The sequence below is a fragment of the Dryobates pubescens genome, chromosome 42 (genome assembly GCF_014839835.1).
Source record: "Dryobates pubescens isolate bDryPub1 chromosome 42, bDryPub1.pri, whole genome shotgun sequence".
NCBI classification, from domain to species: Eukaryota; Metazoa; Chordata; class Aves; order Piciformes; family Picidae; genus Dryobates; species Dryobates pubescens.
The window spans coordinates 1,468,383-1,494,515 of record NC_071653.1 but is presented as its reverse complement, the minus strand read 5'-3'; the positions used below and the strand labels follow the sequence as shown (position 1 = coordinate 1,494,515).

Here is a 26,133-nt window from a genome sequence, read left to right as displayed (position 1 = left end):
CTGCTGGCTAAGCTGTCAGCTCGTGGTTTGGACCACAACACTCTGTGCTGGGTTAGGAACTGGCTGGAGGGCCGAGCCCAGAGAGTGGTGGTGAATGGTGCCACATCCAGCTGGCAGCCAGTCACCAGTGGCGTCCCCCAGGGATCAGTGCTGGGCCCCATCCTCTTTAACATCTTCATTGATGATCTGGATGAGGGGGTTGAGTCAGTCATCAGCAAGTTTGCAGATGACACCAAGTTGGGAACAGATGTTAGTCAGTTAGAGGGTAGAAAGGCTCTGCAGAGGGACCTTGACCGACTGGACAGAAGGGCAGAGTCCAATGGGATGGAATTTAATAAGTCCAAGTGCCGGGTGCTGCACTTTGGCCACGGCAACCCCATGCAGAGCTACAGGCTGGGGTCAGAGTGGCTGGAGAGCTGCCAAACAGAGAGGGACCTGGGGGTGCTGATTGACACCCGCCTAAACATGAGCCAGCAGTGTGCCCAGGTGACCAAGAAGGCCAATGGCATCCTGGCCTGTATTAGGAATAGTGTGGCCAGCAGGAGCAGGGAGGTCATTGTGCCCCTGGACTCTGCATTGGTTAGGCCACACCTTGAGTCCTGTGTCCAGTTCTGGGCCCCTCAGTTTAGGAAGGACATCGAGACACTTGAACGTGTCCAGAGAAGGGCAACAAGGCTGGTGAGAGGCCTTGAGCACAAGCCCTATGAGGAGAGGCTGAGGGAGCTGGGATTGTTTAGCCTGGAGAAGAGAAGGATCAGAGGTGACCTCATTGCCCTCTACAACTACCTGAAAGGTGGTTGTAGACAGGAGGGGGTTGGTCTCTTCTCCCAGGCAACCAGCACCAGAACAAGGGGACACAGTCTCAAGTTGTGCCAGGGGAAGGTTTAGACTCGAGGTGAGGAAAAAGTTCTTCACTGAGCGAGTCATTCGTCATTGGAATGGGCTGCCCAGGGAGGTGGTGGAGTCGCCGTCCCTGGAGGTGTTCAAGGGGAGATTGGATGTGGCACTTAGTGCCATGATCTAGTTATGAGGTCTGTTGGAACAGGTTGGACTTGATGATCCTTGGGGTCTCTTCCAACCTTAGTTACTGTGATACTGTGATACTGGAGATGGAGGAAGGCTTCAGGTAGGCAATGGAGCCAGTGCTGAAAAACAGGGAGACCACAGCCAGGTGAGGGAGGCAGGTGGCAAAGGCTTTGTGGCGTCTCTGCTGAGAGGAGATCCTCAGCACTGCCCTGAAGATCTGCACATAGGACAACACAAAACAGACAAAGTATAAACAGACACCAACCATAAGAAGCCAAAACTCCTTGAGGTAGGATGTGGAGCAGGAGAGCTTGAGGATTGAGGGAATTTCACAGAAGAACTGGTCCACAGCATTGCCCTGGCAGAGGGGCAGGGAAAATGTATTGGCTGTGTGCATCACAGCATAGAGAACCCCACAGGCCCAGACGGCGAGGTGGAGACAAACTCTGCTGCCCAGGAGGGTCTCATAGTGCAGGGGTCTGCAGATGGCAACGTAGCGATCGTAGGACATGGTGGTAAGGAGAAAATACTCTGCTGAAAGGAAAAAGAAAAGTAGAAATACTTGTGCAGCACATCCTGCATAGGAGATGGCCCTGGTGTCCCACAGGAAATTTTCCATGGATTTTGGCACAGAGGTGGAGATGGTGCCCAGGTCAGTGAGGGCAAGGATGAGGAGGAAGAAGTACATGGGGGTGTGGAGGTGGTGGTCCCAGGCTATGGTGGTGATGATGAGGCCATTGGCCAGCAGGGCAGCCAGGTAGATGGCCAGGAAGACGCAGAAGTGCAGGAGCTGCAGCTGCCTTGTGCCTGGGAATGGCAGGAGGAAGAAGTGGGTGATGGAGCTGCTGTCGGCCATCTGCTGCCTCTGGCCATGGAGACCTGTCCAAGGAGGTAACGGCAGTGACAAGTTAGGGCACACTTCTCTCAGTCTGATTGTAACCCCTGTCCCTGAGCTGCAGGAGGGCACAGTTCCCTCAGGCTCATCATAATCTCCCTCTATGAGCTGCATGAGGAATGAATCAGATGACTCCCATGACTACCAACTCATGTCACATTCAGAACCTCTGCCTCTGGTGTCAGAACAGAAAGTGACCAGCAGCGTAATGCCAGAGAACAAGAGTCCCATGGAGAGGTGGAGAAACAGGGACCAAGCCTGCAATGCTGCAGAGACAGTGAAGGGAAGAGAGAAAGGCAGTGTGGTGAAGGCACATTGTGCCGAGACATTGAATCTTGCCCCAGCATGTGGGTAAGCTCCCCCTCCCTCAGGAGGAAGACAAAAGCCAGGCTAGCACGCTGCTGGTGCACGCTGTGCTCGTGCATTCCCCAAATATGGAAGAATTCTAGCTTCATGCTTTCTCATAGGCTGAAGCCAGTTGTTTATGAGAATGCCCATTGGTCAAACCCAGCCTCGAGATCTTTTATAAGTATTACCCCAGTGAGTAAACAAGTGCTTTTCCTGCCTTCCTGCCTTCCTCCTCCATTTCTGTCTCTGTGCTAGCTCGAGAGTTAAGTCCGAGCCACTGCCTCTGCAACTGAGTTTATTGTTGAGCTTCTGTTACATACATGCACGCATATCAAGGCATCTGCATGTGAGAAGCGACTGGAGGAATTATTTCCATAGAGGAAGGATACCACGCTGAGCTGAGAAGCTAGCGTTGCCACAGCCAGTCACACTGACCGGGAGAGGAACCCCCCCGTCGCTACTGCATGGACTGGATCAACCCCCGAGGGTAAGATCTGCCTAATTATCGGGGAGAAGGGACTTGACCGTGCCAGGTCCCCGCACAATTGCTTAACCCCACTACAGTGGAGAGAAGAGCGCCACGTGCCGCTCCGAGCCCTGTTAACTCCAGGGATTCCTCAGCAGCATTCGTGCTTACACTGCACTGAACTCCCCCCCGGACCGCTCCGGGTATCCTGCTGTTGCTTTGAGCCCAGCAAACGAGAAGCTGCTGCCTGAGAGAACTTGCCGAGCCGGGTCCGCCCCGCCGATATTCCTCGTTCCCGGGGCCGCCCCTGCAGATCCGCGTACCGCCGCGTCCCCCAGGCAAGTCTGCCGGCGATCGCCGTCCCGCCGTGTGGTGCGGATCAACTCTGAGGGCCAGCTCGTCTCCGGACCAGCCCTACCAGCCCGTCCTCTCGTGCACGCCAGCTCTGCGAGACCCCAGTCTCGAACCGGCGGCACACAGGACAAAGCTCCGTCTGAGCTCGACCAGAAGCTGCGCACGTCCCGTCGAGTCGCCATCTAGTGGCCAAGCGGCGGAACTGCACCCTTCTTGCATATAAATACAGAAATAGCTTGTAATTAGCTCAAATAAGTTCTAATCATAATACTAAGCCAGTTATGGGATATATTTCACGAACGTGCACTAGAACATGTATATAAGTTGGTGATTCATCGGTTATTGACAATTTTATAATTATAATAAAAAATTAATTTTCATAAATCATAAGTCATAAGTAATAAAGCAATAACCTCCCTCTTCACTACAGGCAGAGGGAATGGGGGTGAAGCCTTCTCCTTCCCCAGCTCTGCTCACTGCTGCTCACAGGATGGAACTGAAGGGCTTTGGTCCTCCTTCTGTGTCCACACTCCAGGAGCCTTCAGCAGAGCATCAGCTGCTGAGATGGAGATGCCTGCAGGAGCTAGAGCTGCAGTGTCCTGCACCCACAGCCTCACTCTGTCAGTGACCTTAGTGACTTCTGCTCCAGTGAGCTCTCAGTCACCCTCCCAGTCCCGGACACCTTGAAGCTCTCTCTGCCTTCCTCATCTCCCTGAGATCCTCTGTCAGTGTCCTCAGCCCTGCTGTGCTGTGCAGAGGAGCTGCTCCTGGCCAGAGCTGTCTCCTGCAGCACTGCCTGCTTGCCAGCCGCTCCTTCCAGACCAGGAGCCTGGCCTGGCTCAGAACAACAGAACCAGCCCAGGTATTTTAAAGGCGCACTCTGGTGGCTGTGCTGCCAAGTCCATGAACCTCAGAGATTGAGAAGCTGATGAAACCTCTCCAGAAGTCAAAGTCAGATTCAAACTCTGAAGTTTCTTCTACAATTAATGGGTCCCAGTGAAGCATACTGGGATAGGGTCCCCAGGGTCTGGTTAGAGAAGAAGGAGACAGTGGATGCAAGGGAAGCATCACTGGAGACACTGAAGCATCTCCAGGCCCTGGTGAGAGCAGAGAACTGAGGCAGTGCTGACAGGTCAGGACAAGCAGCTCAAGGTGGCTCTGCTGCTGAGGAAACCTGGAGGGGTTTCATTGATCCAAAGGGCCAAGCCCTGAGCCCCAGTCCCTGGCAAGGTAGATCCTCTCCCTCACCTGTGGCTCTGGGCTCTGCTGGGGGCAGTGAGGAGTGAGGATGAGCAGTGACCAGGGTAGGACCTTGACAGGGTTTGCTGTGGTTTGCTTGCAAAGAGACAGCTCCTGCTGAAAAGGAATGAACTGTACCTTTAAAAATACTTTTTATCAGATGCTTTGTGCAATAAAAACCTCTCCAATTAGCTGCAGAAACCTTGGCAATAATGAGAGGTTCAGCAGTATTTAATGAGCCCCATGGAGTATTTGGGGCTGATTACATCATCCTTAGGTACTGCCAGGAGACTCTGCCAAGGTACTGCCAAGAAGCCTCTCAACAAGTCCAAGGCAGAGGCAAACTCCAAAGTACCTTGAAGCACTGATTGGCCTCACTGAGGCTTGTTACTGACAAAGGCTCCCCAGGGACTCGTTAGAGCAGCTTGTTAGAGGCTAGGATTGCAGGGAGACAAAGGCAAAGTGCAGGGGAGAAAAACTTGCCTTTGGTCTAGGAAGCAGAAAGGCCAAGCCCTGACCACTGCCCTTGCAATAGAAGAACCTGAAAGCCTCAAAGCCAAGTTTCTCCTCACAGGCCTTGGTGGCAGAGGCAACTGCCAGAGCCAAGGGGACAAAGCTCTTGGGCCTGTTGGACCTCTCAGCCTTGCCAGAGCCCTTCGCCATCCCTACTGCAGCCTCTCCTACACTGTCCTATTGTCGTAGTTTGGGCTGGGTGCCCTCTGCTACAGGGGTGTTTCCTGTGTCCAGAAGTCCATCCCAGTGGGTGGACTCAGGAAATTAGGTATTTCTACCATAATCCCTTGCACCACTATAAATTTTGCGGTGGGGTCTGGCACTTCCTCTTTCCTTCCCTCTCCGAGACTTGGTAACTGGGGGAGAGATCTCCCGGCCATGGGCCTGATTGGGCCCAAGGCCACAGGGGGATGGGCAGTCTCAGGCCTGGCCAGCTGAGACTAGCCCAGCAGAAGGAGGGGGAAGAAGGAGCCCTGGGGGTTTTGGATGCACTCTCAGGTGGGGATGGGATCTTTCTTTGTCACTGCGCTTTGGGTTTTCTGTAACATTCACTGCTTTCTATTTAAACTTTCATCACTTTTGCAATCCGTTTGTCTGAGTCGTTATTTCTGCCTGTGGTGGGGAGGGGATCTGCCCCAACCCATTACACCTATGCCTGCAGTTCTTTCCCTTCAAGAGCTGGGATGAATGCCCAAACAGATTTTAGAAGACAAATTAAGTCTACACAGCCTCTGAAGTGCAAAACAAGAACCCTGGCTGACTGAACAGAAGATGAAGTTTCAGCAAGTGAGGCATATGCAAGATGCCATCTACCAGCACAGGGACAATAAACTACAGGCTAAAGACAGCAAATAGAATCACTAAGAATCTTAGAAATTGGTAGAAGTGTCACAGAACCACAGAATCATTCAGGTTGTGAAAGATGCTCAGGATCACCAAGTCCAACCCAGAACCCTACTCTCCAAGGGTCACCCATGAATCGTATCTCCAAGCACCACATCCAAACCACCTTTATAATACAACCAGGGTTGGAGACTTCACCACCTCCCTGGGCAGCACATTCCAGTCCCTGACCACTCTTCCAGTGACAAAAAATATTTCATACTGTCCAGTCCAAGCCTCCCCTGTTGCAGCTTAAGGCTGTTCCCTCTTGTTTTGTTGCTAATTACCTGTGAGAAGAGACCAACATCAAGGTTTCTCCACAATGTCCTTTCAGGCACCTGTAGAGAGCCACGAGGTATTCCCTCAGCCTCCATCAGTCACTCTTCATCAGAATTTATTGTCCAGGCCCTACCCCAGCTTCCCTGCCCTCCTCTTCACTGGCTCCAGCATCTCCACATCTCTCTTGGATTGAGGTGCCCAAAACTGGACACAACACTTGAGCTGTGGCCTCACCAGAGCAGAGTACCAGGGGACAATCAGAATACAGTAAATCACATTACTCCTGAGATTCCAGTCACAGTCTTAGACTACTATCCAGCAAGGATGTTTTAAACCAGGATGACACAGGGCTATCAGTCAATACCTAACAGGCAATATACATCTGCACATTGGCCACATGATCTTTATTGATGATCTGGATGAGAGCATTGAGTGCATCATCAGTAAATTTGCAGATGACACCAAGCTGGGGGCAGGAGTTGATCTGCTGGAGGGTAGAGAGGCTCTGCAGAGGGACCTCGACAGGCTGGACAGATGGGCAGAGTCCAACAGCATGAGATTGAACACATCCAAGTGCCAGGTTCTGCACATTGGCCACAAGCAACCCCATGCAGTGCTACAGGCTGGGGTCAGAGTGGCTGGAGAGCAGCCAGGCAGAGAGGGACCTGGGGGTGCTGGTTGATGGTAGGCTGAACATGAGCCTGCAGTGTGCCCAGGCAGCCAAGAGGGCCAATGGCATCCTGGCCTGTATAGGAACGGTGTGGCCAGCAGGAGCAGGGAAGTCATTCTGCCCCTGTACACTGCACTGGTTAGGCCACACCTTGAGTCCTGTGTCCAGTTCTGGGCCCCTCAGGTTAGGAAAGATGTTGACTTACTGGAGTGTGTCCAGAGAAGGGCAGCAAAGCTGTTTGGAACACAGCCCTGTGAGGAGAGGCTGAGGGAGCTGGGGTTGCTTAGCCTGGAGAAGAGGAGACTCAGGGGTGACCTTATTGCTCTCTACAGCTGCCTTTAGGGAGGTTGTAGACAGGTAGAGGTTGATCTCTTCTCCTAGGGAACCAGCACCAGAAGAAGAGGACACAGTCTCAAGCTGCACCAGGGGAGGTTTAGGCTGGAGGTTTGGAAGATGTTCTATACAGAGAGAGTGACTGGCCATTGGAATGGGCTGCCCGAGGAGGTGGTGGAGTCACCATCACTGGAGGTATTCAGGAGGAGACTTGATGGGGTGCTTGGTTGCATGGATTAGTTGGTTCGGTGGTGTTGGATGATAGGTTGGACACGATGATCTTGAAGGTCTCTTCCAATCTGGTCTATTCTATTCTATTCTATTCTATTCTATTCTATTCTATTCTATTCTAAAGAGAGCAATGTCTGCAATTCTCCTCCCTCTTATACCCCTGCTGGACAAGGAGTGGAGGAAGTGGAACAGACCAAGTCAGTTTCCCAGGGGAGGAAACACTCCCTCCAGGGAGGGAAAAACCCCTCTCATGAGCCCTCCCCTCCCTGTTTTTTTCCCAGGATGGGCACAGCCCACCACAGGCAGACAATAGGTCAAAACAACAAACCAATATTGTAACACATCCCACCAAACGCTGCTCAGCTTCTCTCAGAGTCAAAGACAAAACATAGCTCTCTCTAATTCCAGCAAAGGCAAATCTTCCCTGGAGTCTTCTCAAGCTATCCGAAACCAACTCTCTTCCCACAACCAACCCTTTGTTCCCTGCACTTCTTTTTTCTCAGGCACCAACCCATTTTTTCTCTGTGCTTTTTTCTCTCAGGCATCAACCATTTTTTCTCCTGCAAGTCTTTTTCCTCGGGCACCAACCCTTTGATTCTCTGCTCTTGTTTTCTTACGGGCACCAGCACATTTTTCTCTGTACTTCTTTATTCTCAGGCACCAACCATTTTTTCCTCTGTGCTTCTTTTCCCTTGGGCACCAACCATTTTGCTCTCTGCTCTTGCTATCTTTCGAGCACCAACACATTTTTCTCTGTACTTCTTTTTTCTTGGGCACCAACCATTTTCCCTCTGCACTTCTTTTCTCTCAGGCACCAACTCTTTTATTCTCTGTGCTCCCTTTTCTCTCGTTCACCAACTCTTTTATTCCCTGTGATTCTATTCTCTCAGGCACCGACTGGTTTTTCCTCTGTGCATCTTTTTTCTCTCACACCAAACATTTTTTCCTCTACTATCTTTTTTCTCAGGCAGCAACCCTTTTTCCTCTGTGCCTCCTTTTTCTCCAGCACCAACCCCTTTATTCCCTGCACTTCTTGTTTCTCAGGCACCCATTGTTTTTATTCTTTCTGTTTCTTTTGCTCAGCCACCAACCCTTCTTTCCTCTACGCTTCTCTTTTTCTGGGCACCTCCCCTTTTATTCCCTGCACTTCTTTTTTCTCAGGCACCAACACTTTTTTCTCTATGCTTGTTTTTCTTGGGCACCAACCCTTCTTTCCTCTGGCCTTCTTTTTCCTTGGGCACCAGCCCTTTGTTTCTCTGATCTTGTTTTTTATGGGAACCACCCTGGTTTTACTCTGTGCTTCTTTTCTTCTGGGTACCAACCTTTATTTTCTGTGCTTCTTTGTTCTTGGGCACCAACCCTTTGTTCCTCTGATCTTCTTTTTCCTCTGGCACCAACATTTTTTTCCTCTGCACTTCTTTTCCCTTGGGCACCAGCCTTTTCTCCTCTGTGCTTCTTTTTTCTTGGCCACCAATCATTTTTTTTTCTCTAGGGCACCAACCCTTTTTTCCCCTTTGCTTTTTTTTTTCCTCCAGCACCAACACTTATTTCCTCAGCACTTCTTTTCTCTCGGGTGCCAACCCTTTCCTTCTCTGAGCTTCTTTTTCCTTGGGCACAGACCCTTTTCAACTCTGCTCCTCTTTTCTCTTGGGCACCAACACCTTTTTTCTCTGACCTTCTTTTTTCTTTGTGCACCAACCATTTTTTTTTCTCTGGGCTTCTTCTCTCTCAGGCACCAACCCTTTTATTCCCTGCACTTCTTTCTTCTCAGGCAGCAACACTTTTTTCTCTGTGCTTATTTTTTGTTGGGCACCAAACCTTTTGTCCTCTGCCCTTCTTTTTCCTCAGGCACCAACCCTTTTTTCCTCTGCTCTCCTTCTCACTTGTGCACCAACCCTTTGTTTCTCTTTGCTTTTTATCTCTTGGGCATGAACACATTTTTTCTCAGCACTTCTTTTCTCTCAGGCACCAACACTTTTATTCCCTGCGCTTCTCATTTCTTGGGCACCAACAATTTTGTTCTCTCTCTTGTTTTCTCTCAGGTACCATCACATTTTTCTCTGCACTTCTTTTCTCTCAGGCACCAACATTATTTTTCCCTGCGCTTCTTTTTTCTCGGCCACCGACTCTTTTTTTCTCTGAGCTTCTTATTTGTCAGGCACAAACTAGTTTATTCTCTGCTCCTTTTTTCTTGGGCACCAACCATTTTTTTCCTTTGTACTTCTTTTTTTCTCACACAGCAATGTTTTTTTCTCTGCACTTCTTTTTTCTTGGACACCAAGCCTTTCTTTCCCTGCACTTCTCTTTTCTTGGGCACTGACCCTATCATTCTCTGCACTTCCTTTTTCTTGGACACCAGCCCTTTTTTTCCTCTATGCTTCTTTTTTATCCAGCACTAACCCTTTTTCCCCCTGGGCTGCTTTTTCTCGGGCACCAACCCTTTTTATCTCTGAGAGTCTTATTTTTGTGCACCAACCCTTTTTTGCTCTGGGCTTCTTATTCCTTGGGCACAAACAATTTCATTCTCTGCTCTTGTTTTCTTTCGGCACCAACACATTTTTCTCTGTACTTCTTTTTTCTCGGGCACCAAACATTTTTTCCTCAGCAATTCTTTTCTCTCAGGCACCAACCCTTTTTTTCTCTGCACTTCTTATTTCTTGGGCACCAACTATTTTATTCCCTGCTCTATTTTCCTCGGGCACTCACACTCTTATTCCCTGCACTTCTCTTTTCTCAGTCACCAACCCTTTTATTCTCTGTGCTTCTTTCTTCTCAGGCACCAAATATTTATTTGCTTCATTTCTTTTTACTCAGGCATCAACCTTTTTTCCTCTTCACCTTCTATCTCTGGGGCACCAAGACGTTTTTCTTCTGCTCTTCTTTTTTCTCAGGCACCAACCCTATTTCCCCCTGCACTTCTTTTTTCTTGGGCACCAACCCTGTTATTCTGTGTACTTCTTTCTTCTCTGGCACAGACCCTTTTCTTGTCTGCTCCCCTTTTCTCTCAGGCACCATCCCTTTTTTTCTCTGGGCTTCTTTTATCTCAGGCACCAACCCTTTTATGCTCTGGGCTTCTTTATTCTTGGGCACCAAATCTTTTATTCCCTGCACTTCTTTTTTTCTCAGGCACCAACCCTTTTTTTCTCTGAGATTCTTTTCTTTTTTGTGTACCAACCCTTTATTTCTCTGGGCTTCTTTTCTCTCAGGCACCAACCCTTTTGGTCTGTCCACAGAATAGAATAGAATAGAATAGAATAGAATAGAATAGAATAGAATAGAATAGAATAGAATAGAATAGAATAGAATAGAATAGAATAGACCAGGTTGGAAGAGACCTTCAAGATCATCACGTCCAACCCATCATCCAACACCATCTAATCAACTCAACCATTGCACCAAGCAACCCATCAAGTCTCCTCCTAACAGCCCCAATGATGGCAACTCCACCACCTCTACAGGCAGCACATTCCAATGGGCAATCACTCCCTCTATGAAGAACTTCTTCCCAACATCCAGGCTAAAGCTCCCCTGGTGCAGCTTGAGACTGTGTCCTCTTGTTCTGGTGCTGGTTGCCTGGGAGAAGAGACCTACAACTTCCCTTCAGGTAGTTGCAGACAGCAATAAGGTCTCTCCTGAGCCTCCCCTTCTCCAGACTAAGCAACCTCATCTCCCTCAGCCTCTCCTCATAGGACTTGTACTCCAGACCCCTCCCCAGCTTTGTTGCCCTTCTCTGGACACCTTCCAACAAGTCAACATTCTTCCTAAATTGTGGGGCCCAGAAGTGGACACAGGACTCAAGGTGTGGCCTAAAAAGTGCAGTGTACAGGGGCAGAATGACCTCCCTGCTCCTGCTGGCCACACTGTTCCTGATACAGGCCAGCATGCCATTGGCCTTCTTGGCCACCTGGGCACACTGCTGGCTCATGTTCAGCCTACTACCAGCCAGTACCACCAAGGTCACTTTCTGTCTGTCTGCTCTCCAGCCACTCTGACACCAGCCTGTAGTACTGCATGGGGTTGTTGCGGCCAACAAGCAGCAGCCGGCACTTAGAGGGGCTCTGCCTCCAACCAGATGGAGGGGAGACACAAATTGGTTTGTTGGACTGTACAGAAGCAATGGCCTGGCAAGTTGAACCCATGAGAGGATAAAGCTTTAGTAGATACAGGTGCCCAGAGTGCTCTGACACCATCAAACCCTGAGGGGTGGAACCCATCTGTGTTTCTGGTGTGACAGCAGGATCCCCACACCTGGATGTGTTGGAAGCTGAGTACTGGGATGCAAGCCACAGTTTGCTTTCACTTGGAGGCATGGAAGGAGTCACTGGACTCAGATTGCCCCAGAGGTGGAAACACAGCCCCAGAATTTGCAGCATTTGGACTGGGCATGGACTGATGCAGACTGTGCTGGAACAGAGTGGAGCTGCAGAGCACCTGCAGTGAGCAGCCCTCTGGGTCCTGCAAAGCCACCTCCTGTGGAGTGAGAATGGACAGTGCCTGAGGTGTGCTGCTGATTGCTGCTGGGCATGGTGCAGATGGCACAGAATGAGGGCCTGGGAATATCAAAGGTTAAGTTGAAAATTTACTGCCATTACTCCACCCTGCCTCATGCCACCTTCACAGGGGCAGTGCTGGCTGGAGCAAAGTACTACAGGGCTTGAAGTTCAGATTGCAACATGAGAGGCTTCCTGTTCTGCTTGCTGCTGTTGGGTTCTGGCTCTCAGGTGCTGGCTCTTTGCTGAGGGGGAGGGCTGCAGGGGTTTAACTCCTGGCTGCTGCTGCTCACTGCTGTGCTTCTTTCTGCAAACAGCCTCAGGTCAGTGTGCATTATGGGATCTCCTTTGGATTCAGCTCTGTTGATGCTGTCTCAAGTCCTTATCTCAACCCAGAGGGTTTTTTGATTCGTGTGTGTGTTATTTTTCTCTCCTTTCTGTTTTGGGGGGAACAGGCAGCTTAACCTCTTCTCAGCTCTGCAACCTGTTCCAGCCCCAGAGTGGAAAGCCAACAGAAGCTTTCTGAGTTCTTCCAAAGATCTCCATGAGCTTCCCCCTGCACCCTCCAAAGATCCCAAAAGTCAGTCCTAGGACCATCCAAATCCCAAACACCTAAGATCACCTGAAAGCCCCTGAAGAATGCCTCCGAGATGCCACTCAGGACTCCTCTGAGAACCTCATTTTCTCCTCCTTGAGCTGGACACACAGCTCCACCCCATCCCTTGGGAGCAAATGCCCCCAAAATTTGGGCACTGAGGCAGGGATATCTGAAATAAAAGCAAACAGAGAGGATTTGGGTAACTTTGGGGGTTTATTGACACAATTGGTCAATGGACAGAGGATTTCTTCCCCCAGGGAGACACAAAGCATTGGGGAAGGACCAGACAGACCCTGGCAAAGCCCTGCCCAGCTCCACTGGGAGCTCCAGCTGTGCCGACTCAGCACTGTAATTGTTCTCATTAGCAATAATTGGTGTTCAGAAGGGCAGGAGGTGTTTGCTGCTGCTGGTGCCCCCTGTCCCTGAGAAGTGCAAAGGAAAAAGGGATGATTTTGGTGCTGGAAAGGCTCTCTCAGAGGGGTCACGATTACCCAACAGATTCTAGGTGGATGTGTGCCCCCCCCACCCCCCCAGTGCAGGCTGCTCTCTGGTGTGGGTGCAGCGGTGGTTGTTGAGGCCTGTTTTCTGGGTGAAGCTCTTACCGCAAGCAGCACAAGTGAAAGGCTTCTCACCGGTGTGGGTGCGGCGGTGACCAATGAGATTGCCCCTCTGGCTGAAGCGCTTAACACAGTCAGCACAGGTGAAAGGTTTCTCACCGGTGTGGGTGCGGTGGTGGTCAACGAGAGTGCCCCTACGGCTGTAGGCCTTACCGCACTCAGCACAGCTGAAAGACTTCTCACCAGTGTGCCCACGACGGTGCTCAGTGAGAGTGCCCTTGGTGGTGAAGCTCTTGCCGCAGTCGGCACAGCTGTAGGGCTTCTCACCGCTGTGGATGAGTTGTTGCTGGATTAATGCACTCAGCACAGGGGAACAGATGCTCTCTGGTGTGGATGCGGCGATGGATGGTGAGAGTGGAGCTGTGTTTGAAGCTCTTGCCGCAGTCCCTGCAGCTGAAGGCCTTCTCAGTGGTGTGGGTGAGGTTGTGTTGCCTAAGACGAGAGATCTCCCTGAAGCGCTTGCCACAGCTGTCACAAGAGAAGGGCTTCTCGCCAGTGTGGGTGAGGCAGTGCTGGGTGAGGTGGTAGCGCTGGGTGAAGCTCTGGCCGCAGTCAGCACAGGTGACTGGTTTCTCTCTAGTGTGGGTGCGGCGGTGCTGGATGAGCTTTGAGTTCCAGCTGAACCTCTTGCCACAGTCACCACAGACGAAGGGCCGGGTGCCAGGTTGGGGGCAGCGGTGCTTCACTGGCTCTGAGCTACCTGGGAAGCTCTGCCCACACTCAAGGCACTGATTCAGCTGTTTCAGTAACACTGAGGGACCTCCTCTGGCTTCATCCTCCTCCATACATTCCTCCCCCTCATCGTGGTCACCTTCATCATCATCATCATCCTCCTCTTCATAGTCATCATTCTTCACAACATCATCCTCCATCTTCTCCTCTTTTTCCTCCTCCTCTGCCTTGGGACTGCACTTGGGCTTCTCCAACTTGATCTCTGGGTGGTGCTGCTTCTCCTCCCAGCTTTTGTCTGGGTCCTTCTGTGAGGCCATACTGTGGCAGGAAGGGGTCACAGCTCTGCAATAGGAAAGATGGAAGCACCTGAGTCCAGGACCTCAAACTCTCAGATCCTGCCTGGGTCAAGACAGTCCCTGAATCCCCAAACCTCCCAACACCCAGCTGGAGGAGAGAATGCAGAGGGGACCTCAAACCTTCAGTTTCTGCCACAGTGTGGGCACAGACCTCTAATACCTGTGCTGAGACCCCAGGTTCCTCTGATCAGTGCCCTAAGCTACCCTACAACTTACAAGTGGTCTTGTCCCACTCTCCTTGAGCCTGGTGGCATAGGCAGAGTAGTTCCTGGCCCAGGCCCTGTCCTTTGATCTCCCCTGGCTCAGACAATGAAGGCAGCAGCACTGACCAAGGAACACCAAACCACCTTTAACCTTCTCCCACCACCCTCCAGATCCCAACCCCCAAACATCACCTCCTGCTCACAACTGACCCCCAGCAGCCTGGAGCATTCCTCAACTCCCACAACACCTGATGTGCTTCAGAGCTCCTGGAGAGATGAAATATGCTGGACAGGAGGAGGTGGAGGAGGTTGGGAGCTGCCCTGGGGACCTAGGATCCTGCTGTTAACCCACTCTGGGTTTCTTACCTGTTGGGCTGCTCCAAGGGACAGATCTGCAAACTGCTATTCAGCAAACAGGGGAGATAGGACTCAGCCCCTGCAAGAGAGCAGCAAAGGGCTCAGAGAGCACTGACCTGCAAGGGATGGCTCAGCACTGCCCAGGACCACACAGCACAGCTCAGCCTTGCTGGGGGCAGCTCCCAAGCCCAGCAGCACAGCCACAGCACACAGCCAGGGCTGATCAAGATGGGAGGCCTCAACAACTGCAGACTCAGCTCCTTGCCCAGCACACAACCCCCAGCACACAGCTGCAGGTCAGCACCACAACACAGCTGCCTCCACACAGCCTCTCCCAGGCCTTGCCTAAAGCTTCCTCCCACTGCCTGACCAGGGCTCTGCTGCCTGCAGCTGCATTTGCCAGCACATCTTGCTCTGGTCCCAACTCTCCTCCCTGGCCCTGCCCCCACCACACCCACTCTGTGCTCAGCTCTGCCCTGCACACACCTCTGCTGCCCACTCCCCAAGAGAAGATCAACAAGCCTTGCGACAGGCAACAAGTGGTGCCGAAAACCCCGGAATCCGCCTGGATTCGGGTGAACGGCGGCCGGAGCGGCTGGACCAGCCCAGCGGGGAGGACGCTCCAATGGAACTCCAAGGGGGAGGGGACCCCTTGTGAAGAGTCGTATCAAAATTCCCCAGGACCCGCAAGGAATAGAGGATACAAGTTCTGAAGGACCCACAGGGGCAGGGGAACCCTTGTGATGGTCGCGTTGTGAAGAGTCAGATTCCCCAGGACCCGTGGAGAGCATGGAAGCTCTCATGAAGGTCGTATCACAATTACATAAGCAGTGGGGTATTGATTGTAAGCCTAAAGATTTTACTCTCACTGTTGCAAGGCTTGTACAACTTGGGGTCATTGACCAGCCGGTGGATGTTCTCCACCCGGAGGTGCGGGAGAAGTGCACTAAAGCGTTATCCGAGGAGACAAAGTCCTCGGGCTGTGGGAAACATCTTAAGTCGTGGGGGAGAGTTGGGCAGGCTCTGCCGAAAGCTATGCAGCAGCAGCAAACCTGGAAGGCAGCAAGAGAATATTTACTGGCTGCTCCAAAACTGGGAGTCAGGGCGGCCACGCAGACTCAGCTCCTCCCAGACAGTGATGGTTCTGCGGAGTTTAAACAACCATGGGAGAGCTGCACACCCCCTCCGTCCCTAAAACCCCCACCCCCTCAACCCCCGAGCCCCAGCCCCCCTAAGGAGGAACAGAGCTGCGCCCTGCCCTCTTGGGGTGAGCTGCTTGAGGAAGCCAGGGGAGCCAAAGCGAGGTCGAGGCCACCACCCTACACACCCAAAGATGGCAACGACAAACAAAGGGAAGGGCGGGGCGAGGATGCTCGGGGCGGGAGCAGGGAGGAGGCGCTGCAACTAACGTGCGCTCGCAAGCAGGAAGGGGAGTGAGAAGGACAAAGGCTGTGGAGACAAGCGGGGAGGGGAGGTGGGTGTGAGCGAGGGGCGGAGAGCCAATCAGAGTGACCATCTGGAAAACACCCCGCCGAGTGGAAGGCGGGACGAGCCAAGGAGGAGGGAGCAACCCGCCCACAAGGGGAGCGGGAGGGACCAGACTCCGAGCAGGAGGTGGGATGAGCCAATGGGGAGGGAACAGCCCACCCGCAAGGGAAGCGGGCAGGGCCAAAGCACAACAAAACAGTACAGGGACCCAGAAGTAAGCAGTCAGTCGAGCTCTGACTCCGGCTCAGACACTAGCTGGGACGAGCGGCTCTGTGACCGTTTGAGGTTGTGCCTTTAAGAGAGAGACAGTGTTGGGAACACTCTGGCTGAATGTTTTGGTACCAAAACAAAAACACTGAGATATTCTAAACTAATTTCATTGGTAGATGGGCAGAATGCAACTTTAAGTTGTAGGGCAGTTGGAATTTTTGGGAGTTTCAGCCTGTTCTGCCGTGCCAGCCTGATCTGCTGCTCTGCCTGCCTGCTTCTCAGCAAACTAAGTGAAGCTGACCTTGAGATAAGCAAAACTAATTCTGCATGTGCTTTTTCAAGCCTAATAACATCTCCTTTCCTTACTAACTGCCTTTCTTTCTCTCTCTAACCCCTTTTTGGGAAAAAAGGGAGGTAGGGGGGGAGAGAGAGGGTTACAGGGAGGGAAACCCTCCTTGAGAAGGGAATTTTGTTGTGTTATTTTTCTTTGCTGTATATTTCTGTATATATTTTGTAAATACCTGTATAGATTGTGTTATATATAACCTGCTTTCTATATGTGCTTGTAAATATAGCTTTGCTTCTCCGACTGAGTTTAGCTGTGGTCTCTTTCTTTGTGGGGGAGGGAGAGCTAGGCCCTCTCTCAACCTACCACAGGCTCCCATCTGATTACAGCTCAGAGGAGGAGGAAATGGGGGTAGAATCGTGAAGGGAAAAAATCCCTCTGACAGATTGGAGGAAAATAAATGACAGGCTCCCATTTGATATAAAGCAAACTTGTAGATCGATTTTTGACGGGGCTGTGAGTTTCTGTTCACAGGACTGGATCATCAGACACCCCCTTGACCAGTATACCCCGGTGGCAAGAGAACTCAACAAGTCAGCAAGCACCCTATCCAAGCCTGGGAGCCCCACACTGGAAGAACATAGACAACAGCAAAATAGCCTCCGCGGAGGGGAGCTACAATGCCTTTGTGTGATCTTGATTCTAGGACCTATTGCTGTGGGACGGGCAGAATCAGATTACCGCAGTCACCAGGCCCATCAACCATTCAAATGGACATTGTCTCAAGGGGAACGATCCACGGTCGTGAGAACTATAATAACAACAGGAGCCCCCAGTTTTAAGGTTACAATGTGTGTTAGTGAACGCGAAGGGAGTGTGTGAGAGGGAAGCCCCACCGTTTTACATGTGCCCTAGATCCAACCCTGGAAAACCGTATTGCAATCGGCCAGGACACTACTTTTGTGCATACTGGGGTTGTGAGACAATTGCCCCCATGTGGATCAGAAAGCCCCTCGACCCCTACTTAAATGTATCCTGGAACCCTGTTGTATGCAGACCGGAGGTGGGGCTTGCTATAGACGCTCAGGGAACGCTTCACGTTTCTAGGTGTAACTGTAACAAATGGAGCCTGAATGTCACCCAATTTCAGGACCCCAGTTGGCTTGTAGGGAGGTGTTGGGGATTTCAGTATGATGAAACAGGAAAGGACAGAGGTGGGTTGATTACTATGAAGAAGGAGCAGATTCAGAATGATCCAGTGCCAGTAGGTCCTCACCAAGCCTTGAAGGTAAAATCTGAGAGTAACACTAAAAGCACCAGTCTAAGCCTAGCCATAAGCACTCTAAACGAGAACATTCACTTAAGATTCCAGCAAACCCTGGAATTAGAGATACTCAAACTGAACTAACACTGGAATAGAATTGTTTAGGATTGTTATATTTTAGTTAATTTAGTTATATATATAGGGATCATTATATTTTAAGTACTCTAGTTATGTATAGAGAGGGGGGAATTGTGGATAGCCAGGGTCCGGCGGCCGGAAGATCACACACTGTACGGATAGATAAGGTCTCCCCTAATAGCCAATAGTGCCCAGGTCATGATGCAAGCAGATGGAAATGGCATTGTAAACCCAGGTTATAACATGTGATGACACCTGGCAATAAATGCCTTTTGCCATCCACCACATTGGTGTCTGCATGCTGATGGACCGAGTGACCTGGGGTGTGGTCACCATGTCGCTCCTGAACCAGGTTGCCGCACCTCCCACAGGCAATTAGCCTCGTGACAGGCAACAGACAGCACTGCTAGCAAGAATCCCAGGCAATCCCAAGGGCAGACTAGGAGCCCAGAGGGCAAACCCAAACCTTTCCCCTCCCCACAGGACTCTCTCCCATCTCCCATTCTTGCCAGCACCTCCAGCACCTAAGATGCATTGGCTCTGGGGCAGCTTCCTCACACAGCCACACAATTGCCTGGCCTGGGAAAGACCTCTCTGAGCACTGAGGCCAACTGCCAGCCCCAACACCACCAGGGACACCAAACCATGGCCCCATGGCCACCCCTTGCTGCAACACCTCCAGGCATGGCCACTCCACTGCCTCCCTGGGCAGCCTCTGCCAGGCCCTGACCACTCTGGCACCAAACTCATTCCTCCTCCTCTCCAACCTAAGCCTCCCCTGCCACAATTTCAGGACACTTCCTCTCCTGCTAGCACCTGAGACTAGGCACAAGAGCCCAACCCCCACCTCACTGCAGCCTCCTTGCAGGCAGCTCCAGAGGCCAAGGAGGTCTCCCCTCAGCCTCTTCTCCACACTAAACACCCACAGCTCCCTCACCTGCTCCTCTCTGCCCTGCTCTCCAGACCCTGCCCCACCTTTCTTGCCCTTCTCTGCACCTGCTCCAGACCCTCAAAGTCCTTGGAATCAAGGGCCCAAAACTGACCTCAGCATTCCAGGGGTGGACTCCCCAGGGCCCAGGACAGGACAATCCCAGCCCTGTCCCTGCTGGACACAGCAGTGCTGAGACTTGCAGAGTGCAGGGTTGGGCTTTGAGGTAGAGCTAGGCCTAAAGTGTCCAAATTCTGGCACCTTGAGGGCCTAAAATGGCCAAACTGGGGTAAAACTTGACTTAGACTTGGCCTAAAGTGGCCAAATTGGGGCAAGTCTGACCTAATTGGGCCATTCTAGGCCCAGATTAGGGTAAAGATGGGCTTAATCTGGGTCTAAAATGGCCAAAGTGGGGCAGTTCTGACTTAATCTAGGCCTAAAATGGCCAAACTGGGGCAATTCTGACTTAATCTGAGCCTAAAATGGCCAAGTTATGGCAATTCTGATTTAATTTGCCCACTTTAGGCCCAGTTTAGGGCAGCTTTGAGTCCATTCCACCACTTTAAGCCCACTTTAGGGCACCTTCCAGCCCATTCCACCACTTTAGGCCCAGTTTAGGGCAACCTTGAGTTCATTCCACCACTTTAAGCCCAGCTCCTGGCCACTCAGCCTTACTTGAGCCACCTCAGTCCCACTTTAGGCCACCTCCCATTACCCTTCCAAGCCCTCTGGGGTGGCTTTCAGGCCACTCCCAGGCCTGCTCGGGCAGCTTAAACCACGCTCAGGCAGCTTAAACCCAGCTCAGGCAGCTACTGTGAGGGGCTTGGGCTGGGCAGGGTCCTAGCGCCGCCTGCTTAGGCTCACGGGGGCTAGGAGGGGCTTGAATTGGGCAGGGTCTGGGGGGCTAGGAGGGGCTTAAGGCCGCGCAGGGTCCTAGCACCGCCCACCGAGGGGCTTAAGGGGGATGGCTAGGAAAGCCCCCCTCGGAGCCTCTCTGCCCTCCCCCCCCAGGACCTCTTTGCCCTCCCCTTGGGGGTCCCTTCTGCTCCCCCCGGCGCTGAAGCCCCCCCGGAGCTTCCTCACCCTCCCTCCAGGACCTCTTCGCCCTCCCCCCGGGGCTGAAGCCCTCTCGGAGCCCCCCCTGGGACCTCTTTGCCCTCCCCCCCGGGGGCTGAAGCCCTCTCGGAGCCTCTCTGCCCTCCCCCCCGGGGCAGCCTCTTGACAGCCCTCAGCGAGCCCCGGGACCGAGCTCGGGGGAGAGGGTTCGGACTCCCCCTAGGGACCACACCGAGGCCTTAAGGGAGCCTCCGCTGCCCCTCGGAGCCTCCCCGGGGGCCGGTAGGGACCGAGTCAGCCCCAGCCCGGCCCCGCCGCGGCCCCGGCCCGGCCCCGCCGCAGCCCCGGCCCGGCCCCGCCGCAGCCCCGGCCCGGCCCCGGCCCGGCCCCGCCGCAGCCCCGGCCCGGCCCCGGCCCGGCCCCGCCGCAGCCCCGGCCCCAGCCCAGCTCCGCCGCAGCCCCGGCCCCGGCCCGGCCCCGCCGCAGCCCCGGCCCGGCCCCGCCGCAGCCCCGGCCCGGCCCCGGCCCGGCCCCGCCGCAGCCCCGGCCCGGCCCGGCCCCGCCGCAGCCCCGGCCCGGCCCCGGCCCGGCCCCGCCGCAGCCCCGGCCCGGCCCCGGCCCGGCCCCGCCGCAGCCCCGGCCCGGCCCCGGCCCGGCCCCGCCGCAGCCCCGGCCCGGCCCGGCCCCGCCGCAGCCCCGGCCCGGCCCCGCCGCAGCCCCGGCCCCTGCCCGGCCCCGCCGCAGCCCCGGCCCGGTCCCGCCGCAGCCCCGGCCCCGGCCCGGCCCCGCCGCAGCCCCGGCCCCAGCCCGGCCCCGCCGCAGCCCCGGCCCCGGCCCGGTCCCGCCGCAGCCCCGGCCCCGGCCCGGCCCCGCCGCAGCCCCGGCCCGGTCCCGCCGCAGCCACTTCCGGTCGCGGCCGGAGCCGCGGAGGGAGGCCCCGGGAGGGAGCCGGGGGGAGAGGCTGAGCCCTACGGCAGCTATGGAGCCGCGGCCGGAGGCGAGGGAGGAGGACGAGGAGGAGGAGGAGGAGGAGGAAGAGGAGGAAGGGCAGCGGCGGTGGCTGGAGCCGGCGGCTGCGGGTGAGGAGGGAGGGGAAGGTGCAGGCCGCGCCGGATCCCCGGCCTCGCGTAGGCGCCGCGGCCGGGCAAGGGAGGGGGGGGGGGGGGCGGGTAGGGGGAGGAGGGAAGGTGGGGATGGAAGGAGGAGGGGGAGAGGGGAAGGGGGAGGTGGAAAAGAGGAGAGGGGGAATGGGGAGAGAAGGATGAGAGGAAGGAGGAGGGTGGGGGTAGGGGTGGGAAGGGAGGCTTGAAGGGGGTGGAAGGGGTTGGGAGAGAGCTTGGAAGGGGCTGGAAGAGGCCCTCAAGGGCATGAAAGAGGTTGGGAGAGGCCTTGAAGGGCATGGAAGAGGCCTTGGAGAGCATGGAATGGGTTGGAAGGGACCTTGAAGGGCATGGAAGAGGTCTTGAAGGTCCTGGAATGGGTTGGAAGGGAATGGGCATGGAAGAGGTTGGAAGAGAGCTTGGAAGGGGTTGGAAGAGGTCTTGGAGGGCATGGAATGGGTTGGAAGGGAGCTTGGAGGCCATGGAAGAGGTTGGGATGGAGCTTGAAGGTCTTGGGCTGGCTTGGAAGAGGTCTTGGAGTGGGTTGGGAGAGGGCTTCAAGAGCATGGAATGGGTTGGAAGCCATCTGGGGGAGATCAGAGTGTGGGGTGGAAGCCATCTTGGGGAGGTCAGTGGGATGCAAGAGGTTGGGAGAGGTCTTGGGATGGGTTGGAAGAGGTCTTGGAAGTCCTGGGGTGGGTTGGGAGAGGTCCTCAAGGTCATGGAAGAGGTCTTGGAGATCTTGGGTTGGGTTGGAAGAGGTCTTGGAGGTCCTGGAAGGGGTTGGGAGAGGTCTTGGAATGGGTTGGAAGCCATCTTGGGGAGGTCACCTTGGGCTGGAAGCCATCTTGGGGAGGTCTTTGAGGTCCTGGAATGGGTTGGAAAAGGTCTTTGAGGGCATGGCAAGGGTTGGGAGAGGGTGTGAAGGCCCTGGAGTGGGTTGGGTCCTCTCCCTGAGCAGGTCCAAGCAGGCCTGGCCGGGTCAGGGTCATTGTCCACCTGGACCTGGATTGCTTCTACGCCCAAGTGGAGATGCTTCGAGATCCCAGGCTGAGAGGAAGGCCTCTGGGTAGGAAGCTCTCCGGGGGCTTGGGGGTCATGGGAGAGGCCTTGGAGGACCTCCAAGGCGAGCTGCAGGCCCTCTGCTGGTGGCCCAGCCCTGCCCCACCCCTCGCAGGGGTCCAGCAGAAGGCCTTGGTGGTGACCTCCAACTATGAGGCCAGGGAGCAGGGGGTGACGAAGCTGCTGAGCCTGCAGGAGGCCTGCAGGAGATGTCCTGACCTCACCCTGGTCAGGGGAGAAGACCTCAGGCCCTACAGGGAGATGGCCTCCAAGGTCACAGGTGGGGGGAAAGGCCAGCAGGAGGGGGAGGGGAAGGGTAGAGGGCCTCAAGTGGAGGCTCCCTCCCCCCTCCCTCCCCCCTCCCTCCCCCCTCCCTCCCCCCCCCCTCCCCCCTCCCTCCCCCCTCCCCCCTCCCCCTCCCCTCCCCCTCCCCTCCCTCTCCCCTCCCCCTCCCCTCCCCCTCCCCTCCCCCTCCCCTCCCCCTCCCCTCCCCCTCCCCTCCCCCTCCCCTCCCCCCTCCCCTCCCCCTCCCCTCCCCCTCCCCCTTCCCCTTCCTCCCCCCTTCATCCCCCTCCCTCCCCAGATCTCCTGCTGACCTTCTGCCCCCTGGTGGAGCGCCGGGGCCTGGACGAGGCCTTTCTGGACGTCACCCAGCTGGTGGAGAGGAGGCTCCAGGAGCTCCTCCAGGCCCCAGGGCCTCTCCACCTCCCTGTCCCAGGCCACATCTACAACCACCAAGGTGAGGCTCCCCTCCCTCCAGGCCCCTCCAGGGCCTTCTCCCCACCCTCCCCTCAGGTCGTCTTCTCCTTCCAGGTCTGCAGGTGGTTCGGGGAGGTCAGGGAGGAGGAGGTCAAGGAGGAGGTCAGGGAGGAGGAGGAGGTCAGGGAGGAGGAGGTCAAGGAGGACCTAAGAGAGAAGGAGAACCTCATGGAGGACCTTGAGGCTCCTCAGTCCTGGGCCAGATCCTCCTGGAGCTCCTCCTTGATCCCCTCTGGAGCCCTGCAAGGACCTTTTGGAGGCCACCACCTGCCAGCCTCTCGACCCTGAGAGCCTCCTCCAAGGCCCTCCCTAGAGGGCGGTTGGAGCTCTGAGGTCCTCCCTTCCCTCCCTCCCTCCTCTTCCTCCTCCTCAGCTCTCAACCTCTTGGACCTCAACCACCTGAGGTTGCTCCTGGGCTCCCAGCTGGCAGAAGACTTCAGGAGGGCCTTGGCCTCCACCTTGGGCCTCACAGCCTCTGCTGGGGTGGCCACCAGCAAGGTCCTCTCCAAGCTGGTCTCTGGCACCTTCAGGCCCAACCAGCAAACCCTCCTCCTGCCTGAGAGCTCTGCAGCCCTCCTGGAGGGCCTGGAGGACCTCCAGAAGGTTCCTGGTGAGGCCTTGGGGGGCAGGGGGGGGGGGAGGGAGAGAGGGGGAGGACCTCCCAGGAGGTCCTCCAGGAGGAGGAGGTCCTGACTGGGTGGTTCCTCCCCAAAGGGCCACCAGAGGTGGAGGTTGCTCCAAGCTGGTGGCCTCCAGGCCCTGGAGGAGGCCCTTGGCTGAGGTCCTCCTTGGCCTCCAACCCCACCTGGAAGGACCTGAGGAGGAGGAGGTCCTGGCTGGGTGCTCCCTCCCTGAAGGCCTTCTCCCTTGGCCTCCTGCAGGGATTGGCCCCAAGACCTCCCAAGGCCTCCAGAGGCTGGGGGTGAGGACCATCTCTGAGCTCCAGGAGGTTCCCCTTGGACTCCTGGAGAGGGCCTTTGGCCCTTCTGCAGCTCAGAAGCTCCAGAGGCTGAGCCATGGAGAGGATGAAGCTCCTGTGACCCCTTCAGGGCCACCTCAGGTGAGGAGGAGGAGGTCCAGAGGTGGTGGTGGAAAGCTTGGAGGCCAGCTCCAGGTCCACCTCAGGGGTGGTGAAGGCTGCAGGGGCCCTGAGGCTCTGGGAGAGCTTCCAGGGGCTCCTTGGCCACCACCTCCTGTGGGTGGCTTGGAGCAGCTCCAAGGCTTCCACCTGGAGGCCCAGCAGGGTTGGGTTTCTCCTTCCCAGTCTCTGAGTGAGGAAGACTCCTTCAGGAGCTGCTCCTCAGTGCAGGAGGTGAAGAGGAAGGTGGAGGAGCTGCTCCCAGACCTCTTGGCCAGGTGAGGAGGGCCTGGGTTGGGTGGGGAGAGGGCTTGGACGGCATGGAAGAGGTTGGGAGAGGTCTTGGAGGTCATGGGAGAGGTCTTGGGTTGGGTTGGGAGAGGTCTTGGAGGTCATGGGAGAGGTCTTGGAGGTCTTGGGTTGGGTTGGGAGAGGTCTTGGTGGAGTCTTCTCCTTTGGGCCACCCCAAGGGTGAAGAAGGATGGGAGGAGACCCCAGACCATGAGGTTGACCATCAGGAAGGTGACCAAGGAGAAGAGGTCCCCCAGGGAGAGCAGGCAGTGTCCTGTCCCCCCCCAGCTCCTCCAGGGGCTTGAAAGAGGTAGGAGATGGGGCTGGAGGCATCTAGAACCTGGAAGGGACCTCCAGGAGGTTGGAACCATCTAGAACTTGACCCTTCCTGGTCCTGGCCCTTCTCCTAGGTAGCTCCAAGCTCCTCCAGGCCTTGGTGGAGGCCCTGCTGAAGCTCTTCCAGAAGCTGGTTGACCTCTCCCACCCTTTCCAGCTGAGCCTCCTCAGCATCACCTTCTGCAACTTCCAAGAGGCCCCCAAGAAGGACAAAGAGTCCATTGGGTTCTACCTCCAGGAGAGGGCCTGGGGAGGAGGAGGGCCTGGGAAGGGCCTGAGGGTAAGGAGGTTGGGGTGGGAGAGGCCTTGGAGGGCGTGGGAGAGGGCTTGGAGGTCCTGGGTTGAGTTGGGAGAGGTCCTGGAGGGCATGGAAGAGCTCTTGGAGGGCATGGAGGAGGTTGGGAGAGGTCTTGGAGAGCATGGAAGAGATCTTGGAGGGCATGGGTTGGGTTGGGAGAGGTCCTGGAGGGCATGGAAGAGATCTTGGAGGGCATGGGTTGGGTTGGGAGAGGTCCTGGAGGGCATGGAAGAGATCTTGGAGGGCATGGGTTGGGTTGGGAGAGGTCCTGGAGGGCATGGAAGAGGTCTTGGAGGTCATGAAGGAGGTAGGGAGAGGTCTTGGAGGGCATGGAAGAGATCTTGGAGGTCCTGGAAGGGGCTGGGAGAGGTCTTCTCCACGGTCTCTCTTTTGTTGGCCCAGGATGATGTCTCAGCTGGTGGAGAGGAGGAGAGCTCCAGGCAGGAGACCTTCTCCAGGCCTCCAAGCCCCAAAGGCAGGAAGCTTGGGGAGGAGAAGCTGGGAGGTCTTGAGGTCCAGAGCTGGCCAGAGGATCAGGTGGCACCTCCCGGAGGTCCTCTCCTGGCTGGAGGAGGTCCTGAGCCCCCTGGCAGGCAAGAACTTCCTCCTGAGGTGGACCTGGAGACCTTCTCTGAGCTCCCTCCAGAGCTCCAGGAGGAGCTGCTGGTGGAATGGAAGAGGCCAGGAGGGCAGAGGCCAACTGGAGGAGCTCCAAGGAGCCCTGGGGGGCGAAGAGGAGCTCCAAGGAGCCCTGGGGGGCGAAGAGGAGCTCCAGGCTCAAGCCAGGCCAACACTTTGTGGAGGTACTTCCAAGCTGGGGGGCAAGGAGAAGACAACTCCAAGGAGGGACACCTTGGGAGGTAGCTTTGGAGAGGAGGAGGAGGAGGAAGGAGAGGACTCCCAAAGGCGGCTGGGCCCTCCAAGGGCTTGGGGAAGGAGGGCGTGGGATGGGGTGGGAGAGGTTCTCGGGGTCATGGAAGAGGTCCTGGAGGTCATGGGTTGGGTTGGAAGAGTTCTTGGAGGTCCTGGAAGGGGGTGGGAGAGGTCTTGGAATGGGCTGGAAGCCATCTTGGGGAGGTCATTATGGGCTGGAAGCCATCTTGGGGAGGTCATTATGGGCTGGAAGCCATCTTGGGGAGGTCACTGTGGGGGAGAAACCACCTTGAGAAGACCACTTTGACTCCTGCCCCCCTTTTGCCGCCTCCTGCCCCCCTTTGGCCGCCACCCCAACCCCTCCCCCCCAATAAACCTCTCCTTGCAGCCTCTCCTGGACCTCCTTCAACCTCAGCGAAACCTCCCCCGGGGCCTAA

The 26,133-nt window shown here is 55.4% G+C and overlaps 1 protein-coding gene and 1 pseudogene across 1 annotated transcript; one reads left to right on the top strand and one right to left on the bottom strand.

Annotated features, from left to right (window-relative positions):
• Positions 1–21,351, bottom strand: part of LOC128899279 (zinc finger protein 271-like) — an 83,375-nt pseudogene extending 62,024 nt beyond the window's left edge.
• Positions 21,352–21,720: 369 nt separating this feature from the next.
• Positions 21,721–26,133, top strand: POLI (DNA polymerase iota). Its single transcript, XM_054177661.1, has 11 exons — positions 21,721–21,745; positions 21,961–22,068; positions 22,177–22,341; positions 22,645–22,800; positions 23,194–23,430; positions 23,702–23,880; positions 24,085–24,176; positions 24,369–24,499; positions 24,600–24,805; positions 25,226–25,626; positions 26,085–26,133. Exons 1-11 carry the CDS (start codon positions 21,721–21,723, stop codon positions 26,131–26,133), a joined length of 1,749 nt encoding a protein of 582 aa, XP_054033636.1.